The 21,024-nt window shown below is 49.2% G+C and overlaps 1 protein-coding gene across 1 annotated transcript in view; it reads left to right on the top strand.

Annotated features, from left to right (window-relative positions):
* LOC144733257 (uncharacterized) overlaps nt 1-21,024 on the top strand; it is a 48,353-nt gene that overhangs the window by 21,477 nt on the left and 5,852 nt on the right. The window contains exon 10 of the mRNA XM_078615046.1: nt 1,050-1,092. Within this exon, the coding sequence (XP_078471172.1) occupies nt 1,050-1,092 (43 nt within the window). The remainder of the gene's footprint in view (nt 1-1,049; nt 1,093-21,024) is intronic.

Below are 21,024 nucleotides of genomic sequence, written 5' to 3'. Positions count from 1 at the left end.
AGGAGTTTGCGTCCTCTCCCCGTGGTCGCGTGGATTTTTCTGCGGGTCCCTCCACATTTATAATTATCAACACGCGTTTATAGTATTTGGCTGCTATAAATTTCCACTTGAAAAGCCACTTCGTTGGGCTATCATTTGTGACCAGGTCACTTCTGAATCAGAGCTACATAGCTCAGTGGGCCTTACCTGGCCAAATAAAATGGTTTATATTCAAATAGTTTTAGTTTAGAGTATCGCTAAGTGTCTGCAGGGGTCATGCCAACCCATTCCGTGCAACGGGCACAAATAAAACATAAGAATCCCCAATTGTTGCCAGAGCAGTTTTAAGCGATGCATCATTATGCCTTCCGACAGTTTACCAAACAATTAAAGACAATCTTGGAGATTCATCACCTTGGTCGATTACCTTTCTATATAGATGTGGGTGATGGCTTTTGCAAAGGAGACCTGAGTTTATGTACCTGGCGTTTAATTACCTGGAGGCAAAATTTACGGTGACAAAAACGAAGCCTTCGTGAGCAGTCGGGACGGTGCAAATGTAGCGCAACGCCAAGGATTGTAATCTAAAAAGTAACCCCGCTGAAGTGCAGCACGGCCAACATTTATCGCTGCGTGTGCCGCTGCTGCGGTGGCGGCAGCGGCGGTGGAGAGGGAAATTATGTGAGTTTCATAGCAGTGTTGTGGCGTTCCCATGGAGACATGGACTGTATCGGTGGATAAGAGAAGCGGAGTTTGAGAAATTCTCTGCTAGACAATAGATACTTGGCTGCAGCCGGAAACAAACCACCTTTAATCTCTCTGCACAGAGCTCCCTGCACGACCCAAGGGAGTGTCTGGGCGGTCGACTCGTGCGTCACTGATCCTCTTCCTTCTCTCTCTCTCCCACGAATCCCTCCTTGCCACCACCACCACCTGCGTCACCACCTACCAACTGCCACCATCCACTGCCACATCCGTCCACCACCACCACCACCCACCACCACCCAACCCCTTACCAGCAGAATGGAAAATCTCCGGCCGACGCGGGAGACCCCAACGCTCCGTTGCAGGGACACAAGGCCATCCGCGTGTTCCACTCCTTCCGCCACACCGGTCGCACCAGCAGCAGCAGTAGCAGCAGCAGCAGCAGCGGTAGCGGCGGTGGCAGCAGCGGTAGCGGCGGGGTGGGATCCCAGGGCCAGCATAAATGAGGGCGGCGCAGCGCCGCGGTAGCGACTCGCTGCTCGGCCACCGCCGCGTGCGTCTCGTTTGTCGGTTGTGAATCATGCCGATCGTGTAGTGGTCCTGTACGCGATGAACTCTACAAGCTGTTTGCCTCTAGATGCCGGGTTGGGTGATGTAAAGGTTATGAGTTTGTCCGGGTTTCCGTGCACACAGACGGTCCGTTATGATTTTGTAATTACCGCGAGAGGTGGACGTTGGGATTTGGTGATTTGTTAACAGTGACTTAATGAACACGCTGGGCTTTGTGTGCTAGCCGCGACCCACGCTCGCGTGTACGCGACCGGTAGTCCCTGCACACCGGGCACGCGGGGGGGGGGGGGGGCACCCGGCACACGCGGCGACCAGTGTTCAAGCCGGTTTAGGGCATCCCTCCTTGGATCGCGCTGCGCCCAGTTTTTCAGGATCGGTGTTTTTGGCGCCGCTCAGTCCGTGTGGCCTTGACATTCACATTGCCAACATCACTGCGTGCGTCGCGTGCGCAATCGTTTTGCCAAAATTTACACTTTTTTTTTCTGGCCGAAAGCTCGCTTGACCCTATCTGGGCGGGTGTCAAATTGTGGGGGGGAGATGTGGGGGGGGGGAGATGGGGGGGGGGGGAGATGGGGGAGGGGTAGGAGATGGGGGGGGGTGGGAGATGGGGGGGGGGGACATCCTTCTGATTCGTCAGCCAGAGGTGCAGAGGTTATTATGTGCCCGAGGGTGTGCGGCAATTGTCAGACGCGTTACAACTGAATCATTGCACGAACATTGATATCAAGGTCTATTGCTGCCCGGGCCTATTTCGACAAGTCAAGAGCTTCGAATTGGCTGTTACGGTTACAGGGTTACAGTGACCCAGACCGGAAAACTGAATTATTGAAATTTATTCCGATGGTATATGACAAAAACAACAAACAATTTCTGCTAAATTATTCACCAAATGGATTCGAAATGTTTATCGTTTGCAGTTGTTTGAAAACGCTCTTTGAATATTAACAAGCTTTTGCATTTTCCTCAGTCCGAGTAAGCCCGTGAAAGGAATCCTGACATCGACGGTTTGCAGCGTTGTACGTAGAGGCGATGCTTTGTTACGCGTAGTTGGTTAGCGAACTGGCGTGCACACTCATTGGAAGTAATGTTCATGAAAATCCCTGCCTCTGACTTGTTTTGTAAATCTCCACCTTTTATCCCCTCGTTCTTTGATCGACCTGTAAAGCCACACACAAATGAAATGCACATTATTTTATTTTATTGTAAAAATATATATTATAGAGTTTAATGAGAGTAGATTCACCTAGGGGTGCAACGTTGCGTCATTCGCAGGTTAAAAAAAGCTATATTTGCGCCCGCGATACGCGCTTCGCACCTGCGCGCATTGATGTGGTCTTTTTTTTATCGTTCGTGCTGCTTGGCAGTGGCTTCGTGTGATCCGTCAACCACTAGAGGCGCTACAATGCATCACAATGGTCTTCGTACGACGAGGGGAGCGTGAATTGTTACCGGCGGTGACCTCAAAAGAAGCGCATCTTTAATTCACGTAAATTATCAACATCGATTCGCAGTCTCAGAACAATCCCACTGTTCTTCAATGAACACACGTGCTAATGTTACGGGTTCTTGTCACCTCTGCAGGCGTTGGAAGGCGCTGCATTCGCTATGATGTTTAAACGACAAAAAAAACTTTTCCTGCATGCCACGATCCTGAATTGTTGCACTCCAAGTAAAACTGAAATTGTGCATCGTGTTTTTACGCAAATTGGGCCTGAAACAGGATTAATTTATACGTTTAAAAAAAATCCGATTCCTAAAAACATAGTGTGCCCCAATTCAATTCCAATTCACTTGGCGGAATAGCCGACAATCTAACACGATGTGAATGTTTTAGAGAGAGCGATTAGGGAGGTTGAGCATCGTGTAGTGTGAATAGATGGCGCTGCGTAGGCGGGTGTTAGACATAGAAACCCAACATAGGATGTTGGGCAAACTTTGCACGATTTACTGGCATCACGCGGAGCAGAATGTCGCTTTGTCATTTTAAACGGTCGAAGATAACGAGGAAAGGAAACACATTTTAGGAGTGTGAGTAATTGTCAAGATGGTCCGATGTAAACACCGATGACTCACGTGGCAATGCCACGCCGAGTCTGAAGGGCTCCCTTTCAAGAGCGCTCCTGCATTGGCATGTTCGGCCAACGCCATTACAAGGTGTATTATTTTGATATTAATTATGGGGAGGAAACTGGGGAATCTGGAGAACCCCACGCGTGACAGAGGGAGACCATACAAACCGCGCACGCCAAGGCGCCCCGAGTAAGCCTTCGAACCCAGGCCCCCCTCTGTGCGAGGCGCTCTGTCGCCAGGCCCGCACCTCCGATGAGCGCGGTTGGCTACGTACGGTGCGAAGGAAGTTCAACGTACACACACTGTACTCGGTGCATGTATACTGTCCTCCTCCTCCTCCTCAGCCCTGTGTATATTACATGAATGTATTACTACTACTACTGCTACTTGTGTATGCACACGGTGTAGACCGTGCATATGTGTGTGCGTTCCCCTTGCACCCGTAGAGCTGTCGCGTCGGGTTAATTTAAATCGATTAATCACGATATTAAAGGGGTTCATTTTCACCGTCGGTTAACCAACCTATCGTATATGGTGTTATCAAGTTGCCGGTGGGTGGGCTGAACGTGAGCTTAATAAAAATTACTTGTTAATTACGATTAAGAGGATTAAACGGTCGATTATGGAAATGCTAATTATCGACGTTTCAGCCTAAAATATATGGTAAATGTATATATGTTAAATATCATATATGGGATGAGAAAATTGCATATATAGGGCGCTTATATGCCTCAAGTAACTCGAAGCGCCTTAGATCTCCATCTCAACCATTCCAATGCCCTGCTGCAGCCCAGCCAACGGGGGGGGGGGGGGGGGCTGCAAGTGGGGCATTAGTCTGCCAGCAGAGGGCGATGACGTCGTCTGGGTTTTCCCTATTTAGTAGACTTTATCATATACATGGTAAATGTGTGCTTGTGGTGCGTATCATCTATGGAATGATTTTGTGATCACAGTAGTACGGTGGCAACACGTATAGGGTAATTCACGGGGTTGTTTTTTCTTGCAGGAAACGACGCATCTCTCAAAACCGCGTACTTTGCAAGGCCGTCCACACACGGACATGGCCAAGATCATTCGCTCATTCATTTCTCTTGAGACCAGCCGAGAGCCCATTAAGGGCGCGATCTTGTACACCGGAGCACGGGGGCAACCGAATTTGTGCTCGTGGCGAAATTGAATTACAGACGATAGACGCCACGAGACCCATGGATGGGCACCGTGTGTGGCAGCACGATTTGGATTGGGGGGCGCAGATGCGCCAGCGCACAATTGGGCCGTGGAATGTGGCCAAAACAGAATGAAGTGTACAACCGATTTTGCCATGTGGCCAATTGCGTTGACTTCAGAGCGATAGCAGATTTAAATTCGGTGTGTTTTTCATTTCCCAATCTCACACAATTCTCCATTGATGGCCATGTGTACACAGGCGGTGCGCGGATAGTGGGAGTGGGGGTGGGAGGTTGTTTGACCATACTTCACCACGCTGGTCAGTGCCGGTTGGCGAAAGCGGGCGCAGGCAGGAGGGGGGCGGGGGGCGAGGGCATTGCATAGCTGTGGGAGCATAGAAGTCTAGTACAACGGTGGATTTGTCTGCATAGCCGACGACATAAGCCCCATCCGCAGCCCATCACAGCTGCGTGTGTGCAGGGTGGTCATCATCGTCTAAATGGCACCAATCGGGTGGGGCCGTCCTCGGGTTGCACCCCGCTTCTCCCGGTAGCCCGCGGTGGGCCAATGGACTCGGCACTTAGCGGCAGCAGAAACAACGCGGGGGGTGAGGAGGAGGTGGGGGGAAGAAGCCAGACGCGCCGGGGCCTTCACCTCCAGCAGGTGATCGATATCAGCTGCGCGTAGTAGCGCCCCTTGTGGCTGCTGCGCGCGTTGCTCGCAGTGTTTTGTTTGTTTAAAGGAGGGGGAATGGCAAGGGAGTCCATCGTCATCACGCGGCAGGGGTCTTCCTCACCTGCAGTTCTTCGCGACAGACCACGATGAATACGAGTTGATTCGTCCTGCGCTGCACGTGCCTCATGATTGCTAAAGTACCAGTTCGCGTGTGTGGGTGTGCTGTTGACCACCCCACCCCCCTCGTGCGCCTTCACGGATGCTTGCTGTGACGGCGCTTGCCCCAGCGGTGTGTTCAGGCTACGCGGGGGGGGGGAGCTTTGTCTCCGCAAGTGACTGTAGGAATCCATACGCTTTGGTTCTTTCGGTAAAGTCACGTGGGTATAAAATACGATAAATCACGACGTTACGATCGCAACGCAAGCGGTCGTCCTCAGGCGGAAAAAATTATCACCCAGCAGTGGAACTGCTGAGGACGTCCGCTTGTGTTGCGATCGAAACGTCGTGATTTATTTGATTGTATTCCCACGTGACTTCACCGGAAGAACCAAAGAGTATGGGTTCCCGCAGTCACGACAGCTTCAGATCAAGATTGTCTGAGGAATGCCGTTCAAGTTAATCGCCGCGATGTGAACACGCGCTTCGTAATCATCGGGCGCGTGCAGTGCGTGATCAATCCACGTGCTTTTAACGGAGGATATTCGTAGGCCTGGAAGAGGAAAAAAAAAGCATTGCGGTGTCCCGGTAAACATGAAACTTTGGCTCAACGTTCACCCAACGTTCACCCAACGTTGGCCCAACGCTCCGTGATTACTGGGAGCGTCGCCAGGTCTGCAGCTCACGGAGCCCCGTGTGCTCGTGTAGGATCGACGCCGAGCCTCTTCTTGAGTGCGTCGTCTTTATTTTTTAGTTGGGAAGGGGGGGGGGGCGGTTTCGTCTACAAATTGCAGCAAAGCTTTGTACATTGCGCTCGCTGTGTGGTTGGGTGTCGCGGCGTAGAATGTACCGCAGACGGGACCGTGCGTGAGGATTCGCTTGTACACACGCGACGTTTTACGTGAAACACCGACTGTAATTACGCTAATTAATCTGCAGAGGGATGACAGGTGTGGGGGGAGTCGGGGAAGGGGGGGGATTGGCCATTCACTGCATGTCTTGTCTTATACTTGGTGGCTGGGGGGGTGCCTTCAACATAGACTAATACAAATCTGAACGTTAATCTAAAAATCTATAATTAAATAGCTTTTCCCCCCCATTATTGCTCTTTTTGTTTTATTTTTGGGCCAGTCGATAAATAAATGTAAGTGAAATGTCACTGGATTAATACGAAGGTCATTTGCAACACTGATTTAAAAAAAAAGCAAATCTGCACCTTCTGAAAAAGAGCAGTGGCTGTAATCGTCTCGGCACGGAACTCCTCTTCCTCGTGCTGCGCTGTTGGGACTTGAGGTTTTGTTGATGTCCGTGAAAAAAAAGATGTAAGATTAAACCGCAATATCGCCACGCGAGCATCGCTTCACAGCTTCCACGGGCAGCGCAATGGTTTGTATACAGGACCGTTGTTTGTAACGCGTGACCATTCGACGTTTTAAACGGGAGAGGTCACGTGAACACTGCCCGTGTGATAATTCGGCATTCACACGAACTTGATTGTGTATAAACTTCGTTTTCATTCCCATTAGAATAAAATTTGTAAGACACTTAATTCAACTTAAGTTTATTGAAGGTTAACAAAGGAACTCCACTTTTGGCAACTGCTTTACAAAGTAAGGTACTTCACAACATAACTAGAGATGTACTCCGAAGCCTCTAATGTCTACTAAATAATAACGGCTTACAGCCCTTTTTCAAGCCACTGCTGGATGAAGGCCTCCCCATGCCTTATTGGTCTTGGGGTTGTTTGACCATACTTCACCACGATGGTCAGCGCAGGTCCTAAAGTAAGTGACAATGGTAGGCGGATGTTAGAAATGAAAGTGTCACGATATTAAATTTGGTACATATACTTTTATATATATACACACACAAAAAAACAATTGTACTCTGTTTTCAATTACATGTGACTTGATGGTATTGTGTGTTAGACAACGCATACACACGAAAGGTGATTGATGGATTGTGGGACTTTGGTAAAGTGTCGAGGCAAGGTAGATTTTAGGGATGGGTTTCTGGTGTATGATACGGGCTGTCTGGCAAAGGCTTTACCCGCATTGTAAATGGTTGTTTTTGTTAATCATGGTAACGAGTAATAATCACTTTCTTTGAGTCGGGGACGTTCAATTTTTCCTTCACGAATAATTGTGGAATTGAAAAATGTGGAATAAAAGTATGGCATTAAACAAGAGTGCATACTTGTAAATAATTTTGTGTTCACAGATGACGTACATACATATAGATATACAGTTAAACAAGCAGGTGCGCAGGGTAACCTCATTTGGGCATGACGCGCCTACTTAACATCATCATAAATTTGGCCTCCAGACTTCATGGACTTATTTCTCTGCGTTCATGCCGCAGCCCACTGAATCGTCACGTTTCTCATTCGATCGCTTTACTGCGCCTGGCCTTTCTCACACGGCGCTTGAGCAAACACACAAACGCGCCGAGTGATGTTGACTCTTCCCTCCCAGTGTGAACGCCGCACGCTCAGCGACCACGTGTGTGCTGCTTCTTCAAATAGAATCACCACCGATGAAGCAATCCCACCACGTGACGCACGTTCGTTGGCGATGCTGTCGCGTTGGCAGTGGTGCGGCAATCGCAAATGAACAAAAAAACAACTTTTGTCAATAACACCGCGACCTTTAAAATTTTAAATATTAAATTGGCGACGTTTCGGGCAAAATGGTCCTTCTGGCCTAGATAGGCCAGAAAGTTTAAGTTAAATGAGAGAAATCAGGAGAAACTCAGCAATTAGCTCGCCTGTATACTTATGGACAGTATTAATAGTCTGCACCTAGGATAGCCTGAGTCTTGTGAGTATCTTTCAGGAGTGTTTTACAGTAAGGGGCGGTGATTGCTCTGCCTATTCCAATAGAGTAGTTTGCGGGTACATTTTTTAAATTTGGACCCTGACGCTGGCACACAATGACCTACTCCTGCGACTTCCGTCACGGGATCTTTAACTTCCATTGTGCAGCGTAGTATTTCCACGATTAATATTTTACCACAACCGCAGTAGTATTAACCGGGGCGGCCGCTCGATTCGCATCCGTGAATCTCTGCCTCGAGCGGCGAACGCGCCACCGCTCGGCCACGGGATTCAGATTTTAGTTTCCAACAAGACAAACATCTCGCTCTGCTTCTGGATGAAAGCCTCCTCACGCTCGGCCCCCTTCTTACCACTGCCTCTAGCGCACAGCAGCGGAAATCCATGCTGCTGCAATCACTCAATCTCCCCTTTGATCACTGCTCCCTTCATGTCGGTCTCTGTCAGCCGCGCTCTCCTCGGGCTGTTTATCTTTTTCTGCCAGTCGACACTTTGAATGGATTGTTTTTCCCTTCTGTCTTTGTGGGGTTTATTTTTTGGTCCACCTCGGAGCGACGCGGTGTGACGAACCCACGTGCAGGACTCGGGCGCAGGCACTCACTCCAGCCGATGTCGCGTTTACCGTCAATACCCAGGGAACACAAACACCACGCCGAGTCTGAATATTATCGTTCAGGTAGGCGCTGCTACATTGGACCGTTTGGCTCGGAGCATTAGTGCTGAGCGTTTGGCTTCCTGTGGGAGGAAGAGCGGCTCACCCGAAGACAACCCAACCACGCATCGGCGCGACCATCTCTCCTCCTGGCCACGCGCTGGGAGTCCCACGCCCGGAGCAACCCGGAGGTCGCCCATCCACGCACCCGCCAGGCCCTCGAGCCTGCTTAGCTACTGAGAACGACATTAGGCAGATTTCGGGAATTTTGGTCTTTTGAGATCAGATAACGGGGCGTCTTTAGACCGCGAGTTTCTGTTCCCAGGAAGGCTTGGGAAAAATTAGGTAGGACATAGTTTGGTGTGAAAAAGCAAATAATTACAACTGATTCCTGAATGCCAAACAATTCCAAACGCAGCAATCAATTGGCAGGGGAAAAAACAGAACTGTTCATTTAAAAAAAAAACTGTAATTGCCATTTACACTGTCAAAGTACACCTCAACATTTGACGGAATCGAATCCAACACTGTAGTAGCAGTCGTAGCAGCAGCAGCCCGCACGCACACACAGTCCAGACTCGTTTACGTAAAAGCATTGTCACAAGACGAATTATGTAACATAACTTGTTTCGAAAGAACACTGTTATGCAATGACGGAGCCAAGGCGTGCGTATGAAGTCATCGATCTGCCCTTGGCACTGGCTAGTTCTACTTTAACCGGCCCGGGCAATTGTGATTGGTGATGTGCTAGGCGAGGACTCCACGTGCCGCGAGAGATGATGCCCTCTCGTGAGTTGAGAGTTGGAAGTTCGCACACTCGTCAATAACGATGTGGCCTTAAAAATATATAACAGGAAACGTTTTGGACGATGGCCCTTCTTCATAGCACATGAAAGTAACGGCCAGGGAGTGAGTGGACAATACGAGTTGGAGACTGCACTTAACACTGATGAAGATCACATTGTATCAATGTTTCCTGATGTCCACTTTTTTTTAAAAAGGCACGTGAATAGTTCCACTTAATGGTAGGGATTACCAAGCCACACCAATTTAACACGGAGCCTTTCGCGACCAATATCATCCATAATAGAGGTTGTTGGCTTAGATCGCGTAAATATATAAATGTGTCGTTAAAACCCACCACCACCCGACACAGCCAACTAGTAAGGGTTGTCACGTAAACAGAACGTGCCAATTCGTCACTAGTACAGCACACCGGTGTGTTGGAAAGCAAATCCACAACATTTACAATCTGAGTACGACGCCACACCAAGTCTGTGGAACGCTGTTTCCATCGGCGTCGGGAACTCTGATTCCGTCGGTTCTTTTAAATAATATCTGAACGTCTATTTTTCATCAATGGCTTTTCTTTCTGGTTGATTCCATTTTATGGAGATCGTGACAATTTCCACCACTTTTTATTGTATTATCTCTGACTTCCACCGATTGTTGCCAGTGTTTCTGTTTTGGTTTTATTTTCGGTGTTATTGTATTCTGATTGGGTCTTTACTGGTGTGTCAGTGTTTTATTTTTATATAAAGGTTATCATGTTTTTTTATGTCTCATGTACGGCACTTGGAGCTGACCAATTTGAGAGGCGCTTTAAAAACTGAGTTTATTATTATTCAATGACCAAATAGTACTACTAATTAATCTCATGTATATTAAAATGTAAATTATAAAATATAGCTGGCACAGTGCATTGTGAGAAGGTTTGTCCTTGCGGATGCAAGTGAGAACGATTGATATTTCCCACGACACTAAAGATGGGACGTACGACAACTGCCTTTTGTGTTGAGGTTGTTGTTCCCCCGCACCTCCGATTAGCACGGTTGGCTAGGTACGGTGCGAAAGAAGTTCTACATACAGTATATTCATACGTACGTTCGCATGTCAGTGTGGATATTCAGACATATAAACGTCCGAGTGGCTTCCTTGGATCGGTATTAACCCGAGCGAGTGATGGAAATTCCACATTACCGTGGCGGGGCCCGGCGATGCCATCCGCAGGGCACCCCACTGTTGAAATGTATGGGAATTGCGTAGCCACCAATTCGCAATCGTGCGACGAAGAGACTGCGCCAGTTCCGTTCCGCTGTATCACAGCGCCCTCCATGGGAAGGGTTCGTTCATTTTCAGTCTCCATTTCGAGAGCAGATCGAGCCCGATGTAAATTCACGACTGGATGACAGCCTCCCCCCAACGCCGTGTTGGTCACGGGGGGGGGGGGGTGGTGGGGGGGTGTTTTACGCCAGTGTGGTCATCAGTGCGGGTTGAGGAAGAGGGATGAGGGGGCGGGGTGGCGCAGCAGTGTGGGGTGGAGCGTGAGCGTGGCGACTCGCGGAGAAGCGAGTTCGAGTCCGCGCCCAAGGCTGGCAATCGCCGAACCGGGCCCGGGCATATCCCCCTCACTTCACCAATGCGCACTGACCAGCCCGGGGTGAAGTATGGTCAAATATCACCCCCATGACTAACACTGCGTAGGGCGGGCGGTCAACATCCACGTTCTTATTTTTATATTTAGCCTTAGCTCAGGGCGCTTCACATAGTTAAAAAACGGTGACGAAAATCGAGTGATTTACATGGCAGGGGCAGTGCAAGGGTCGAAGAGTGACCATAACAGAGGGCACACGTAGGGGTCACGAAAGGGCTATAGAGGAGGGACGGGAAGGAGTGGTGGGGTCGAGGGGGGAGGAAGAGCAAGGGACTGGGCAATGGGGAAGAGGTGAGGCTTTGAGGAACGAGATGAGGTTAAGGAGGGGGACTGCTCAGTGGGGAGGGGAGGTTTCTTCACGAGACTTTGACATAATGTTAGCGGAGACCGGAGTTACCACGAGGAAACCCACGACGCTTGCAAGGGGGTTAACACACTAAAAACTCCGAACAGATAGATTAAAGAATCCATGACTGTACTGCCACCTCCTTGGCCACTTCGCAGCCCAAGGCGACAACATCTGGCTACTGCGAGGCAGTTCATGTGGGCCAAACCAACCGGACGCAGGACGCTCCAGAAAGAGTGAACGTCTTGAGACTCGGCGAGGCTTACCTAGATGCATGCGTGCATCGACCCATCAAGGGAAATAAATGTCAAGCGCGGTTATAGCGCGGCACGTGGTGGCGAGGGGGGTGGGGGCGGTAGTGGGGAGGGAGGGAGGCTGCATGGAAGAGACGTCACGCGAGGCTGATGCAATTTGCCTCTGTAATTCCATTATAGAAATTAAATCCCCCGAGCAGATGATGGCATTACAGATCGCGGGCGACTGCACGGGGCCGGGGGGGGGGGCAGAGGCTGTGGGGGGGGGGAGCTGTGGGGGGAGTGAAATCTACAGAGAATGGCCTCGTGCCTGCTGCTCGCTGCTTCAGGAGGTCCACAGCCAGAGCTCCTCAGACTATGGCCGCTGTGAGGGGTAGTTGACGGTGCGGAAACTACGAGAGGCCTTCACCCGAAGCCGCGAAAGGAGCGTGCCTCGTGGCGATGCGAGAGTGGCAATCATTGGGTGGCTTTAGTCATCGGAGCCCGCGACACAAACTACGATGACGACCGCCGTTTATGCTCGTGGACCCTTTGTGGGGTTCAGTGTTTGTGAGAAGAACAACCCCAGATTAAGCTCGGCACGGGACTTGAGTGGAGTGCGATGTTTACCCACCGCGCCATCCAGACATCCACCCTGCGTCCTTCCCTGTGGAAGAGATATGTGGATGACACTTTCGTCATCTGGCCACATGGCCTCCCAGCATTGAACCACTTCTTGGACCACATCAATTCTAGACACCCATCCATCAGATTCACCATGGAAGTGGAGAAAGACGGTAAACTACCATTCTTGGATATTCTGTTTGAGAGGAGTCCTGACGGTTCCTTGGGACATTCTGTCTACAGAAAAGCCACCCACACAGACTCCTACTTGAAACCGGATTCCCACCACCACCCATCTCAAAAGAACTCTCTCATCAAAACGCTATACCACAGAGCACATGGCATTTCTGACAAACACCACCTGACCGGTGAATTAAGACATGTACATCGGGCCCTCAGGGTGAACGGATACTCTGACCGTACTATCCGCCAAGCTGTCTCTCCCACCACACAGAAACAGCCACATGAAACTCCGACCAAAACCATCACGTTACCATACATAGCTGGCGTGACCAAAAAGATCTCCAAAATTCTAAACAAACATAAGATCCAAGTCCGATTCAGTACAGTGCATAAAATCCGTGATCTGATTCCATCTGTGAAGGATGTCGTTCCTGACTTACAGTATCCTGGAGTCTACAAATTGAGTTGCATTTGTGGTGATTGCTACATTGGAGAAACGAAACGTCATGTTTCTGATGGTGTCCGCGAGCACAAGTCAGATCTGAAACACGGCAGAACTGATTCTTCTGCCGTGGCCGATCATTGCTACAACTCGGTGGGCTCTCATGAAATTGTCTTTTCCGAGACCAAGGTTCTCTGCAAACCTCCCGGCTACCATCAAAGGTTTGTACACGAAGCCATACAAATATACAAACACAGACATAATTTCAACCGTGATGATGGGTACAAACTTAGTAATCATTGGAAAGATGTTATCAACCACGCAAAAAAGACTTAATCACAAATTTTTGGACCATCTTATCTGACAGGCACTATTTTACTGTACTTTACCGAGTGTTAACATCCCCAGTTATTTTAACAGTACTCTCTTCATTGTTCAGCCAGCATTGGTATAAACATGGGCATTTTCGTTCTTTTGTCTATCATGTGTATCAGACCCCCCCTCCCCCTCTCTCTCCATTGTGTTGGCGTGTGCAGTAATTGGCCGCTTGCGCACAAGCGCTTCCACGTCCGTCGCCCACCCTTTTGGCCTCGCCCCCCCCCCCGCCCCCCCCCTCCCTCTCGATACGTTCCATTCATTGGCTACCATAGTCTGATGAGCTCCCCCTAAGTTTGTACCCATCATCATTTTCGTTCTTTTGTCTATCATGTGTATTAGACCTCCCCTCCTCCTCTCTGCCCATTGTGTTGGCGGGTGCAGTGGCTGGCCGCTTGCGCACAATCGCTCCATTGTGTTGGCGTGTGCAGTAATTGGCCGCTTGCGCACAAGCGCTTCCACGTCCATCGCCCACCCTTTTGGCCTCGCCCGCCCTCCCTCCCGATACGTTCCTTTCATTGGCTACCATAGTCTGATGAGTCCCCCTCTCCCTCTCCCTCCCCCCTCAACTCGCTTTTAAGGGATTACATCTTGAATCATTGCCTCACTTGATACAGCTAATCTGGCTGTGACGGTCCCACCTGATGACGGAGACTTGTGTTGCCTCCGAAACGTCGTGATTTTTGTTTTTATTTTATTTTACTTTCTACGTGACTTTACCGAAAAAAAACCTAAGAAGAAGGCCATACTTCACTCACGCTGCTGGACAGGCCGAGCTTGGGAGAGGGAGGGCGGTGAGGTGGGCGGGGTGCGTGGGTGGGATGGGCAGCTGGAGACTGACTAAGACAGGGGTCGGCAACCTGCGGCTCCGGAGCCGCATGCGGCTCTTTTGAACCTTGACCGCGGCTCCGGGGCGGATGCTAGCGAGGGGAGGAGGCGCACTGTGACACCTGCTCTGGCGTTGCCGCTGCTGACAGGTCGCCGCTCCGCTCCACACTGCCCGCCCGGTGACAGGCAATAACGTTGCCGTTGCTTTGTCACATGTTTGGAAGAAGTAAAAACCTTCCTGGGCAGCAAAGAGCTCACCTTTGCTGAGCTGGAACAGCCAGAGTGGCTGGAAAAATTACATTTTATGGTAGACATGACAGCACATCTAAACACGCTAAATACAACCCTTCAGGGGAAAGGAGGCACATCCCTGCACATGCTGGAGGAGGTTTTGGCATTCGAGCGCAAGTTGACAGTGTTTGTCAAAGATTTACAGAGAGGTACACTGTCTCACTTTCCCTCTTTGAGAGAGTTCAAACAAAGTCATGATACGATAAATTTGGAATATTTCAAGTCTGCAATCACCACAATGCAAAGTTCGTTTGGGAAACGATTCTGTGAGTTCAGAGAGGAAAAAACGACATTATCCTTCCCTGTCACTCCCCTGGCGATCGATCCATCCCTATTGAATATGACTGCATTTGCAGGTGTAAGTCAACCTGATCTTGAGATGGAACTGGCCGATATAGCCGACAAAGATATATGGGTGTCCAAGTTCAAATGCTTGACCGCTACTCTTGAGGATGTTGCCCGTCAGAAGGCCATTCTGGCTCAGAATCATAAATGGAGTGATATTGAAAACCTTCCCAAACAGGACAAACTTGTATTCGAAACATGGAATGCCATCCCCAACACTTATATAAATATGAAAAAGTATGCATTTGGAGTCCTGTCGATCTTCGGCTCCACAGATGTATGTGAGCAGGTCTTCTCCAACATGAACTATATTAAAAACAAACATCGATCACGCCTCACAGATGACAGCTTGCAAGCCTGTGTGAAAATGAAGGTGACGTCTTACAGCCCTGATGTGCAGACACTGTGCACTGAGGTTCAGGAGCAAAAATCCCATTAACCAGGTAATTTAGCTATTAATTTGCAAAAAATATATTTTACATTGTTAAGTGAAAAAGTCCTTTTTTTATTCAGATTGACAGCTGACTGCACGATCCTGTATATAGCAATAAGGTAAGAAACAATATATGCAGTGTTATATTTGTTTTAAATGTTGCAATGGTTTTGCGGCTCCCAGTTTATTTTTTCCTTCGGAAACGGGTCCAAGTGGCTCTTTATGTCTTAAAGGTTGCAGACCCCTGGACTAAGATCATCACCACCCGCCACTGCCGTGAGAGACGCGGTCTGCATCAGAACCCAGGGCAGCGCGTCCCATCGCGCGACGCGATCACCAGAGCGCTGCACCCCCCCCGCCCCCCTCACAGAACAATGTACGCAGCATTCTACTTAAGCGAGACACCAATTAAATAGAACTGGCGGCGTTTTCCTTATTAATTCAGCCCATGGAGCAATTATACAGAGACTGGAGCATGACTGGCTACACTCTCCGCGTGGGGTCATTCACGCTTGTGCAGTACTTACAATGTTCAACACCAACGCATACCTATCACTGAACAACACAGTGATGTTGCTGTACGGTACAGATATAAAAATGGATTAATTACACCCGGAGCTGTCCGGGGCTGAGCCCCGGAAAGTATCCATCCTTCCCTGCCGTCGGGAGAGAGGGGAGTGGAGGGGAGATCCGGTGGATTGGGCGACTGCGGAACGTATGGCACGAGATCGTGACTCCTTCGTGTATGAGTGTATCGGTTAAAGTCGATTCTTAAATTGGCGATGCACATACACGTACATAGACTCGAGTGTGTATGAACAAATCTGATTATTGTATGTTGCCTGGACCATTCACTGCAATGAAACAGAAACAGTTGATTACTGAATCTAAATCGCCATCATTTATTGGATCGCGAAGGCTGTAAAATTGTCACACCCCTTAACCCAGGGGATGGAGCGGTGGCGCAGTTGTTAGCACACAGCACCAGTGAACTGGTGCGTCCTGCGTTCGATACCCGAGAACGACGAATATCAGCGGCGAACCGGTTCTGAACACCACCCTCGCCATGCGGCACAGGCCAACGTGGTGAAGGATGACCTCGTGGCACGGAGAGGCCTTGATCCAGTAGCCGAATGAGAAAGGAGCCGTGCATTATGATTGATGTACACATATGCATCGCTATACACTGACAACAGCAGCAGCAGCGGCACGCTGCGTATTCCAGCAGTTAGGATAAAAAAAGGATAAAACCATCGGCTGCATTTCCATTCTCAGCGCCTTCCCCGAGAACGGGGGGCGGCCGCCAGTATTTCAAGGGCCGCAATGCGCTGTGGTGGATACCAGACGGTGCGTAATACATCACGTGTCACGGGACAGTCCTTCACGAGTCACGTGCAGCTCCGGAGACGCGCTTTGCCCACGCCTGCCCATGGTAAATTGGACATCCATGGTGAACTATACTTCCATGGTGAACTGGACTTCCATGGTGAACTAGACTTTCATGGTGAACTGGACTTCCGTGGTGAACTAAACTTCCATGTTTCGATTTAAAGCTTTCGTGACTGCAGGGATTTATCTTCTTGGTTATTTCGGTAAAGTCACGTAGAAGGGAAGTAATAAAATAATACAAATAAAACATAAAAATAATTCTCACGCGCTTATTTTATTATGTTTTATTATTAATTTATTACTTCCCTTCTACGTGACTTTACCGAAAGAACCAAGAAGATAGACTTCCATGGTGAACTGGACTTCCATGGTGAACTGGACTTCCATGGTGAACTGGACTCCCATTATAAATTGGACTTTCATGGTGGACTGGACTTCCATGGTGAACTGGACTCCCATGGTGAACTGGACTTCCACGATCACGGGTCGGCAACCAAAATAACAAGAAGAGACATTTTTTTTTTCTTCAGAATTTCAGGAGCCGCACTGCAGCCCCTAGGGAGCCGCCGGCTTGCCGACCCCTCCCCTAGGAAGTCGCGGCGCCACCTGACGTGAATCTCGGGATAAGTTCTGCCGTGTCCACTTCCCCGCGCCGCCCTCTCAACAACGCGGCGACGCCCCCCCCCGATGCCCACTGCGGCGTGAATCCCTCGGGCTGCGCGACGGAGAGAATCCTTCATAGTCGACGGGACTTTCACCGCACACGACAGGTGAGGTGCGCGCAGCGGGGCTCTTTGCGAACTGCAGAGGACAGACGAACTGCAGACAGCAGCACGCGTGTTAATGTACGCTGAACTTCTTTCGCACCGTACGTGGCCAACCACGCTAATCAGTGTAGAGCGTCTCTTCCCCCAAGGGGCCAGGGATAAAGACGATCATATCTTCAGCGCCTCCATCACATATCCCCCCTCCCCCCACGTCAACACAACGCAGATAGACGTTTTACAAGTCCAATCAGCCGTGTCCGCCCGGCAGTGCGCCATTTCAGCATCATTCGTTCAACACACGCACACCGTGGACCGGTTTCGACACGCAGTGTCTCATCAGCAGCAGCAGGAGTCACAGCTCGCTGGTGAGCTGCCAGATGTTTATCGGCAAGGACAAAGACGGGAAGGGAGAGCGGGGCGAGATAGAGAGAGAGATAATGAAATAAACATGCCGATACACTCTCTCTTTCTCTCAGCGTGACGCACACGCAAGCCCCCCGAGTCGTCATTTTAATTTGACATTTGGGTTGAGAGCAGAGTGGGGGAGGAGGGGTGGTGTTGGTGGTGGTGGTGGGAGGGAGAGAGCGAGAGTGGGGGAGGAGGGGTGGTGTTGGTGGTGGTGGCGGTGGGAGGGAGAGAGCGAGAGTGGGGGAGGAGGATGAGGAGGGGATGGTGGTGGTGGCGATGGGAGGGAGAGAGGGAGGAAGAGACACCCTCTCGGGACCACTCTCACTTGCTTGGAGTCGGGGTGTCTTCGACGGGGAGATGACGCAGTCGATGTCTGAATCCCACGTGGATTCTTCTCAGATGCAAGTGAGTCACTTAAAGGAGGAAGATGGCTCACAGACAAAAAAAAACACCGAACAGATTTAAGCACGGCTTCACATACGTGACCATTAATTACGCCCGATATCCTTTCATCTCATTTGATCTCGAGAGCTAAGCAGGCGGTTGAGCCTGGATCGTACTGCCTTCGGATGGGTGCACCACCACGTCTTGTGGATTTGGGGCTGCGATGTGGGTCCTCTGATTTCCTACACAACGAGGCCGCGCAGTGATTTTGGTCAAACATGCAAATGAATGCAGGGCCTTCCTGAGAAAGAGTCGAGACTCGGGTGAGGATTTCCCGTATGAATAATGATTCATATGTATATATACACGAATTATAATTGGTATATCTTACATATATTTTGTTATTGTTCTGGATTTGGCATTATAGATTTTTGTTGGCACTGTTGAAACAGATCAACCGGATCACGCAGTTAATAGCCAGAGCAGTTTCAATCCCCGTTCCACTTGCACCAGTCCTTCGCACCTTCATCGTGTCGAGAGCGATGTTGCCCTCACAGGGAGTCTACAGCCGGGGGGGGGCAGCTCCAAATGAGAAGCAGTTGATTTGTTTTTAAGAGACTTCCGATTCACCCACGAATAGTGTGAAATATCTAAATAAGAATCGTTACACACGCGTAACTCTGGCAGTCGTGCATTCAACGCCGTTGGAATCATTTATAAGCAGGTCTTATATCCTGAACATAACTACCCTGAGGCTCTATTCCAGACTGTCCTGACACAAATTAGTAACTCCGTTCAATTAATTTGTAATGTGTATATATATAAATGTAAAGTTACAGTTATGAGCGTCATTATGGCATTGCACAGATTGTCACAGCGACGATATGCATACGTTTGAACACAACGTCAAGTGACCAGGAGATCACTTGAAGCCAAGATGGGAGCGGTGATGATGATGATGAGACTGCAAGCTTGGAGGTCGGGTGTCGATTTGACAACTCGCTGAAGTAAAGAAATAGACAACCCCCAAGACTGAAACGGTGCAGTGGATAAAGAGACCAATAATTTTTTTCTTTATTTAAAGCTTTCGTGACTGCAGGGATTCATATTCTTGGTTCTTTCGGTAAATATTCTTAGGTTTTTTTCGGTAAAGTCACGTAGGTAAAGCATTAAAATTAATAAAAGTAAAATAAAATAAAAATCACGACGTTTCGGAGGCAACACAAGCTTCCGTCTTCAGGTGGAACCGTCACAGCCGCGACAGCTGTATCAAGTAAATGAGAGATTACAAGAGCTACCACTTCGTAGCTATTTCAGCTCTTGCTTTCGGTAAATTCACGTAGAAGGGAAATAATAAAATAAAAAATATATTTTAAAAATAAAAAAGTATTGTTGTTTTATATTTGTATTACTTTATTATTTCCCTTCTACGTTACTATACCGACATAACCAAGAAGACCAAGGATTGTAGATGATTATGATCATTCATAAGCGAATGTGTTATATAGTTGACTGTACATGTGTCTAGATGTCATGCGTGTCGAGTTGAAGGTGAGAAGGAAAGCGAGAGACAGCGCTGGCCGATGCAGAGCAGAATTATCTGCCATCCAAGGAAATTGGCCCATTGTCCACATGGGGATTTCGAGAGGAAACAACACACACATGTTGACACGTCTGGTAACACACACACGTGATGAAACACATGGACTTAGACACAACGTATTGAGACGTAGACACGTGTTGAGGCATGCACGTGTTGAGGCATGCACGCGAGTTGAGGCATGGACACGTGTTGCGAGTGGGACAGACTCACGTGTTGAGATCCACGCGCCCTTGAGACAAGGACACGTGTTGAGACACCTGGTCAAAGACGAAGGTCAGTCGGCTTGTCTCAGTCGCTCTCCCGGTTGTGCAGGAGAGCTCACCGTCCCAGCACGACCCATGGATCACAACGAGACTGGCCTCACAAGAGCAATGTGCTGTTTTGTAATCACATTAGTACAGTATTTCGTTTGGTTGTACTGATTTTTTGTGCTTCATTTTCGCCTCTGTCCGTTATTATCTCGGTGATTAATTTCTAAAGGTCCCTTCGGTCGTCGTGAGCTTTGAAATTTCACATTATTTTCGCTTGAAGGGAATACATGATGTACTATCGGACCCTTTGTGTGTGCACGCATACTTGCCTATCTTGACTCCTCTGCCAAATGGAAGTCTATGTTGCTCAAACTCCCTTCTCCTTCTTCCGATCCCATCTCAAGCGCCCCCTTCATATCAATGCATGCCCCCCCCCAAATTCCTTAAAATCGTCAAAGACTCGATTCAGAAGAACACTGAACCCTGGGTTCGATCTTCGACGAAGCTCATGGTCCACCCTAAACCGCATCCGCCATGACAGACGTGGATACCTGATGCACAAATGGAGAAAAAAAAACCGATCCAGTAGCAATGTGCGACTGTGGCCGTATAGAACAGGCCATGACAACGTGTAACGACGCGATGCCCGATCCACACAGACGAAGAGGACATCACAGCGATGCACTCCGCTGCTCATGACGCGCCGTTATTTGTCTTGACCACCTGAATGTGAAATTGTGGTTGTCGCTCTGCATCGACATCAACTATACGAAAGAAGAAGCATGCTTATTCTTGTTCTGCCTCTGGGCCTCTTTCCCAATATTCCCGACGCCTTCCAGAACTTACATCATCAAGCATCCATCTCTGAGAATGTGCCCCAA

The sequence above is a fragment of the Lampetra planeri genome, chromosome 2, assembly GCF_965212315.1.
Source record: "Lampetra planeri chromosome 2, kcLamPlan1.2.h2, whole genome shotgun sequence".
NCBI lineage: Eukaryota > Metazoa > Chordata > Hyperoartia > Petromyzontiformes > Petromyzontidae > Lampetra > Lampetra planeri.
The sequence above is the reverse complement of the archived record's forward strand: the minus strand, read 5'-3'. Positions and strand labels throughout refer to the sequence as shown.